Source organism: Trametes versicolor (assembly GCF_000271585.1).
Source record: "Trametes versicolor FP-101664 SS1 unplaced genomic scaffold TRAVEscaffold_6, whole genome shotgun sequence".
Lineage (NCBI taxonomy): Eukaryota > Fungi > Basidiomycota > Agaricomycetes > Polyporales > Polyporaceae > Trametes > Trametes versicolor.
Window position 1 is genome coordinate 1,948,058 of NW_007360326.1, and position 8,503 is coordinate 1,956,560.

Below are 8,503 nucleotides of genomic sequence, written 5' to 3' on the forward strand. Positions count from 1 at the left end.
GTCTATATAAGTTCCCCATCTTCCCCGCAGCCTTCTTTCCCCGCGCTTGCCCTCCCCGCTCTTCCCACCACCATCGCGCTTTCGCGTTCGCGTCGCTCCCCCTCCCCAGCTCACGCTAAACGCTTCGCTCTCAACATGGCCGGTGGTCCAGCATCCTCCGGCGGCGGCATTGGCCCTGCCTCCGCCCCCAAGAGCAGACTCTCGGGCATCCTCATGACTGCCTTCGCCGCCTTCGGTGGTATCCTCTACGGCTACGACACCGGCACCATCTCCGGTATCATCGCCATGGACGACTGGCTCGCGACATTCGGTAACGAGTTCCAAGGGGACAAGACCGCCATCAACCCCGAGGGTAGGTCCCAGTCCACCGGAAACGAGTCCCTCGTCGTATCCATCCTCTCCGCCGGTACCTTCTTCGGTATGTCCAATCTTACCTTTCACCTTCGTTATCCCTCATCCTTCTTCCAGGCGCTCTCGGCGGTGCCCCCGTCGCGGACATCCTCGGTCGCCGCATCGGCCTCATCCTCTCATGCGTCGTCTTCGCCCTCGGTATCGCCCTCCAGACCGGCTCCTCCAACTGGGCCACCTTCATCGTCGGCCGTTTCTTCGCCGGCTTCGGTGTCGGCCTCGTCTCCACCCTCGTCCCCATGTACCAGTCCGAGTGCGCCCCCAAATGGATCCGCGGCGCCATCGTCTCCGGATACCAGTGGGCGATCACCATCGGCCTTCTTCTCGCGTCCGTGATCAACAACGCCACGAAGGGCCGTGCAGACCACTCTGCTTGGCGCATTCCGATCTCCATTCAGTTTATCTGGGCGTTCATCCTCTTTGTCGGCATGTTCTGGCTTCCCGAGGTATGCGTCATGGCGTTCTTCGGCTTCGTTTTGGCGCCGTAAGCTAAATCCTTCCATAGACCCCGCGTTGGCTCATCAAGAACGACCGCATCGACGATGCTGCGAGATCGCTGTCGCGCCTCACCTCCCTACCGCCCGATGACCCGGAGCTCCTCGCCGAAATCGAGGACATCCGCGCGGCCCTTCGTGAGGAGCAGGAGCGCGGCGAGAGCTCCTACCTCGACTGCTTCAAGTTCAACAAGAGCAAGATCGCCTTCCGCACCCTCTCCGGCATCTTCATCCAGGCGTGGCAGCAGCTCACCGGGATCAACTTCATCTTCTACTGTGAGTCCCCCCTGTTTCCCGCTCGGATCGACGCGCTGACGCTCAGTGCGCAGTCGGCACGACGTTCTTCAAGAACGCGGGCATCGCGAACCCGTTCCTCACGTCCGTCGCGACGAACATCGTGAACGTCTTCATGACGCTCCCCGGCATGTGGGGCGTCGAGCGCTTCGGGCGCCGCTCGCTGCTGCTCTGGGGCGCGGTCGTGATGTGCGTGTGCGAGTACCTCGTCGCGATCATCGGCGTCACGATCTCGACGAACAACAAGTCCGGCCAGAACGCGCTCATCGCGCTCGTGTGCATCTACATCGCCGCGTTCGCGTCGACCTGGGGCCCCATCGCGTGGGTCATCGTCGGCGAGATCTTCCCGCTCAACGTCCGCGCCAAGGCCATGTCGCTCTCCGTCGCGTCCAACTGGTGCGTCCCTCCTTTTTCTCGCATACGCATATGGGATGTCAATGCTGACGCGCGTGTATGTGCAGGCTGTGGAACTGGGCGATCTCGTACGCGACGCCGTACCTCGTGAACACGGGCGCGGGGAACGCGGGGCTCGGCGTGAAGGTGTTCTTCATCTGGGGCTCGACGTGCGCGGGCTGCATCCTCTTCACGTTCTTCTGCATCCCGGAGACGAAGGGCCTCTCGCTCGAGCAGGTCGACCTGCTCTACCAGAACTCGACCCCGATCACGAGCGCGCGCTACCGCCGCGAGCTCATTGCGCGCGACGTGCATGTGTCGGACGAGGTCGGCAAGGGCGCGAGCGTGCACCACGAGGTCGACGAGAAGGAGCAGGTGTAGACGTGTAGGGGTTTGGGACACAGAGACACGATGGGGTGTTTGGGACATGATATGATACTGTGATGACTGTGATGTCGCTGGGTTTTGATGTTTTCGTGTGCTGTTAGTTCTCGACCGTACATGGGTCGGTTGTAATGCTAATGATCTCTCGGACTGGTATGCGTCGTCCGTGTGTGTGCCGCACGGATGAGCAGATGTACGAGGGGAGACGACTCCCGGTTCACTACCAGGTCTCTCAACGTTGTTGCTAGCTTGCCGATGAATTCAAGTTTTCAGCATGATGTTACATGATTGCATACACAGACAAGCATCATTTGCATGTCGTACTCATTTGTGTCGACAAGTTGCCCGACGGTGGCCCTCTATGGCAGGGTGACCTGTGTCCGTGTGCTGTTGCCTCTCCGGCCTAGGTATGTAAGGTGTGTCTGAGTGGCCTCAGGCCTCAGGCTTTTGTGCCCACCTGGACAGGTCCCCGGGCCTTCAGGACAACTACATCAGTAAAAGTGCAAGCTACATGCATGGCAACGCATGGTGCCACGAGGTGTGCAGCACACCGTGGGCACCTCATAGCACCAAATAGTAAATGGCAGGCAGATGCCTGCAGAACACTGTGGAGCAAAGTCCTGCACAAGGACCTGGTCACAGAACACATCATGCCATGAAGTCACTACAGAGACCTGCTGTACATTGCCAAGTGCCATGGGTGTACTACATGACTATGTATAATGTCAGCGGATTAGCTAAGGCCTGGGTCGGCTGCCTGTGATCTGGGGATCACAGCTGATATGATCCATGCCTGACATGCCCGGGCAGCTCACGTTCACACTGTAATGCGGTGTCACACACCATAACACAGTGACCACCGCTCGTAACTATTGCCGCACGTGGGCGCTCGGTCTTGTTCTTCTTGAGAATGGAGACCATGGTCTCATCACTCACATTGGACCAACATGCTGCAACACGCCGTTTTGTGCCAGTAGCACTGTGCTTCGGGGGCTCATTGTCGGAGCCAACTGGATCTTCTGTGGCCAAACCAGTTGCCACAGCGTCACCTTCGGCAGGCATTGGAGTAATATTAAGTAGAAAAGCAGCTCAGATAGTGTATGTTGTGTGCGCGTGCAGTGAGGGAGAAGAGAAGTGGGCACCACGTGATCGCCTGATGTGCTGACGCGACGGTCCCGCAGTGTGACGGTCTAAGCACCCACAATCACATGTTCACCAAATGTTCTTTGTGGTTCCATTTTCAAAATCATCACAACTGTGATCCCCTGGTCACCGTGATTAGATTTTGGCTGGGTGTGATCTCCAGATCACGGGCAGCCGACCAGAGCCTAAATATAGGTAGACCTCCCTATAGTTAGTCCACATCAGGGAAATCCACCACTCTGAATCAGACATATTTTAGTGTGATTGAAACTATTTACTCTAAAAAGATCAAAAAGTGAAATGGTCCTCAGAATTTTAGTCCTCTCCTCATTAGATGATTAGATGCCCATAAGATCATGAATAGATCCCTTTATATGAAGTCATTTCCCTTGCACACACTCACAATAGATCAGAGATGATGAAAAGAAGTGTATATTCACTTGATCCTACTACTACAGACATGACCTCTATGTACTACACCATACTGTAACTGCTCTACCATTCAAATGCATACTTGTGATACCTGTCAGGTAGAGCTAACCCAAAGTTAGCAGCCAGGTAGATGACCTACATAGAAAGCAGTCAGCACCGTACCCAGCATGTTTAGCGACCATGGCATACCTGTAAGGACTCTCATATGAGGCTCGACCATTGTCAGTACGCGGGGCCCTAGTGGCCATGGGCTTTGCCTATATGAGAGCATTAGCATGGACTGCACAGGGAAAATGAGAACATACCATGTACACAGACTTCCAACTGAGGTAGGAGAGGGTCAAGAAGATAGATGAGTGAATTATTATATTATTATAATCCGAGTTTATTATCCGCTGGAGGGCGACGCCCTATGTCAGATAGTACGTACTAGTGAGAGTAGTGCGGTGGGAGGTGCTCGAGACGGATGAGTGAATGGATGTGCATCACACAGCTTGCAGTCCATGGGGTCGAGTCTCATAACAAGTGGAGGGTCGGTGAGCACCATGAGTTTATATATACGGGTGCCAAATGTGAAGGTCAGCACGGAGGAGATGGGGTGGTAGAGCAAGGGGTACGGCAATGCGCAAGATGTACAACATAGTGGAGGATGCCTCACACAAGTGCTCCTCCTCCCCCTTCCCCCTTATTTTGTTTATATCTGCGCTATTTCTGGTCCGTTCTTGTTCGTTCCTTCTGACGTTCAATTGTATTTACATTCTCTATCTACCCCTGCATTTCTGTCGTAAAATATCCACTTTCTATTTTTGATGTTTTCACAGGTAGACCCACAGGTTACCTGGATCCGGATCTGTGGATCCAGGTGATCTGGGGTCCCGGTCAGGCCCAGATCTGGGTTGGGGCTCAAATCCGCGCAAAACCCGTAGGTCTGGGTCCAGATGATCCACAAATCAATCCGTGTTCAGCCTTAAAGCGGTGGGTGACTTACCATGCTTAATATCCCAGACAAAAACTCACCTTCAGTTGATGCACCTTCTGTGGCGCTGGCATTGACACACCATCAGCCACTACATGCACCATACAAAGCCACCATTGAGGAAGGCCCGCAGCAACAGAGACAGGACTAGATAAAGATAGCTTATACAGTACTGTCCTGATCAGACCATATTGGGCCTGGGTGTGATGGGTGACACCCAATTTACATAGTGGGGCCCCAGGGCCCTGGGGGAGAGGGCTGTGACAGTGGTCTGCCGTAGCGGAGAGGTGGTGGGAGCAGAAAAATTGGGTGCTTACCCCCTTTAGGGCCAAGTTTTGTCTGTCACAGCTGGCGGCAGTGTTTGTGACTAAAAATACGCTGAGAAATAGCAGGGTGGGGAGCCTTTGTGACGTATGATGCCCCGCTATGGTCTGATTACTACAGTGGTGAGGTTGAAAGGAAGAAGTAAGTGAGTTCAGCTCGTCTGGGGGAGGCAACCAAGAGAAGGGATGAGATGGTGAAGGAACAAAGACAAGAGTGAGTGCATGTGCTGGTGCTCTCTGAGGGTGCTGGGTTGTCAGAATCTGTAGGAAAGTCTCAGCAGTCTGTATGGCAGACTGACTGAGAATATATTAACTGTACCTGTAGGAAAGTCTACACTAGATGTGAGCATTACCTGGAGTACAGTAGAGCAATGAATGACACACCTCAGCAGTCTGTATGGCAGACTGACTGAGGGAAAGGAGAGAGGGAGAGGCCAGCAAGATGCCATGCTGGCAGTGGCTGTGCTTGCTTATGTAAGTAAGTCCGGATATAGTATGTGCACTATCTACGTTATCTACGGGCGCTTATCCGGCGCTCACGGCATTCCAACATGGGTCACCCCGGAGTTACAAAGTCTACCTGGACCGGAAAGAGGTGCCCCAAAAGTGCTCAGAGGCTCAGCTTTGATACCTGCTCCCTCTTGCTCGGGGGACCGTACAGCTCATCTGGAGCATCTAGACTTATGTTACTGGCACAAAACAACACTGTTGTGGACTCTGACAGTTTTTGGAAGGTAACTACTTTGGTAAGATGAAATTAGTTTTGACGTGCATGAAAGTTAATTCACTAGAATAACCTCCACCTGAATGTACCGGTCTGGGACGCAGTCAGGTATCAATTTGATTGTTTGGGAAGTAGTGTGAAGGGTTATTTATATTTGTTTGTGTGTGTAGATGTGTGTGTGTATGTGAGCACAATGTATAGCACGGTGAGTGGTGAATAGAATGGGTAGTGACCAGGTAATAATGAGATCAGTGTCAAAGCTAAGCAGCGCAATAAGTCGTAGACCCATTCGTTAGGTCCCTTATACACAAAACTAGATCCTGCCTTTTGCAGTGCGAGTACAAACTTAGACTTAACGCTAAGATCAAAATGTGCAGGTGACAGTTCAGGTGAAAGGGGCTTATTCCATTTTGGGGTGGCTTCACAGCCTTATATAACATATGTGCGGGAAGGATTCAAAATAGTAGTACGCAAGAGAACAATAAAGTGGAGACAGAGTAATTGTTCTGGTGAGACAATAAGAAATATGCTTGGCAAGAGTATGTGGTTTATTTTGAGATGAACAATAAGGAGTGAACAATAGCAGATGAGAAAAATAGCGTGGAGGAACAATAGCGGTAAAAAGAACAATGACAAATAGAACAATAGCAGACACGAACAATAGCAGATAGATAGAGTCAGGTGCGTAGAAGATCACATGCAAAGGAGAGGGGGGAAAGCATGACCACGGGACAAAACAAAAACACATGTGTACAATCACATACTGTCAATGGCCTTGTCCACAACACTCTGCAGGTGCGTTTTCATGTCACTGTCACCTTTGCTGTTGACTGTGTCATCTGTGCTCTTGTCTACATCCTCGGCAAGAAATGGAGGTGGCAAAGGCGGGTACGGAGTCATGGGCACATATGAGTACGTAGTAGTGACCTCAACCATGGTGACTGGGGTGCCGACAAGGTTGGTCAACCTCCTAGGGAAGAGCCTGTGCAACCTGCAATTGCGATGCCATATTAGACATACTTCCGGTATGACAGTTTACATGTACCTTCCAGACCAAAGTGGCAGGTCACAGGTCACAACGACCCCTGCCGTCCTGCATTTGGGCTGTCGCGGAGCTAGACTCGACGCGACCAGGCAACACCTACAACAAAGAAACTAATACGATCTAACCCAAGGGCGGCAAGCGCGAAGGCTTGCTAACGCCGAGCGTAGACTTTCAAGTCAAATCTAGCCCAAGGACCAAGTTAATATTATGCTGACTAAGAGAATACAAAGGACGGCTTACCTAGCCCAAGGACCAAGAGGTCAAGATGAGGGCTAGGGTCGCTACAGGTGGGGTTTATATACTGAGTCAGGGGAGCCAAACATGTACAAACGTAAAGGTGGTCTGTGCGCACATTAGTGCCAGTCTGCAGGTGGGGGTCAGGTGACTGGTCACATGCTTCTAACTACTGGTTCTAAGTCTAAGTGTCGTTCAAATGGCCGTAGAAAATAAGGAAAAATGCGGAAAAATATAGGGGTCTCGTCGTCTCCACGACATGGGCCTTTGTCTCACATCACAGTGGTGTCTGCCGCTTTTCCCTGTGGTCTGATGCCAGTCACACCCCAAAATGGTGTTTTTGGTGGCCCTGTGGGGCCACACACCACTTTTTGTATCGGACAGTCACAGTCACCGCTGGTCGCACCACCTTTTGGGCCATGCTGCTTCATGTCTGTGTGGTCACACCCAAAACCCCTGCCAGATTGGTCTGGAAGGTACAGTACTTCCATTAAATGGCTGATACATCTAATTCAGATCTAATTAGCACCGGCGGGTTTTCCTGATGCAGGTAGCACTATTCAAACACCTGCTGCCTTGCATTTATAGGCCTCCTGAATTGAGTGTGTACTAAGTGTGTATTAAGTATTGACAGGGGAACGTGACATTGACAAGAACAAGCAGACTTATAGTGGAAGCAGGAGAAAACTCAAAAGGAATACATGTTGGAACAGGTGTTGTTGTGCCTTAGCTAGCACCATGCTGTAGATCCTGTAAAGAGCTTTTGGATGATGTATAACATGTGCTATATGGATTAGAAGTGGTGAAACAGCAAGGGAAATACTGCCAAAAAGCGGCTGCTTTTCAAAAATCTTTCCAAGTACCATGGGTGCTAGTAGTCCACACTGGGCCCCCGCGGACTACTAGCACCCATCGGACTTCACCAAATTGCGCTTTGAGCGCTTATGTGGCTGACAGGATCAGGCCCCTGTAAACCCTTCTTTCAATCACATTGTTTGACTATTTATCCATTATGTAGGGTATATATGGCCCAGAAAACACCTCAGTTGTACATACCTTGGCAAGTAGATTCTAATTATATATGTATCAACATTTATTGATAAGCAGATCACTGCAAGAAATCCAATGTTGTACATTTTATATCACTGTGTAGGCAAATACTACTTCTGTGCTACTTAAAGCTCAAAGTATGTTCAGCTATCAATTATATGTATACATGACCTGTGTACTGGGCTTACCATGGAAAGAATCATGTATATACCTTCAAAACTAATAGAGATGTGGCTTTAATCATGCCCACTTACCTCTTTTTAGTAATATACTTGGGGTGGAGAGGGCCATGACTGGCAGGTACGATTGATGAGAGGATAGTTTGTTAGTAGCACATTTAGTTGAAATGAAAGTCATAATTTAAGTGTTTTGACAGTGAGTAAACAGTTGGCATATGTTCATGTGAAAACAATTGACATGATTAGATGCTCTTCTTTCTTTGTGACAATGCTGTTTATTGAATCACATCAAATACTTCCATCATTTTCATGCTCAATGGCTTTTTGACCTGCACATTGACTCACAAATCTGATATATCAAGTGGAACTAAGTTTATCGTGATAATTATACAATCTATACATCTGACAAGCATTTACATACACA

The 8,503-nt window shown here is 50.5% G+C and overlaps 1 protein-coding gene across 1 annotated transcript; it reads left to right on the forward strand.

Moving 5' to 3' along the window:
- The first annotated feature begins 51 nt into the window (after positions 1-51).
- On the forward strand, positions 52-2,228 carry TRAVEDRAFT_168510 (general substrate transporter). The gene is made up of 5 exons (XM_008040709.1): positions 52-418; positions 469-854; positions 914-1,178; positions 1,232-1,592; positions 1,658-2,228. Exons 1-5 carry the CDS (start codon positions 136-138, stop codon positions 1,968-1,970), a joined length of 1,608 nt encoding a protein of 535 aa, XP_008038900.1. The 5' UTR covers positions 52-135; the 3' UTR covers positions 1,971-2,228.
- Positions 2,229-8,503: the final 6,275 nt, after the last annotated feature.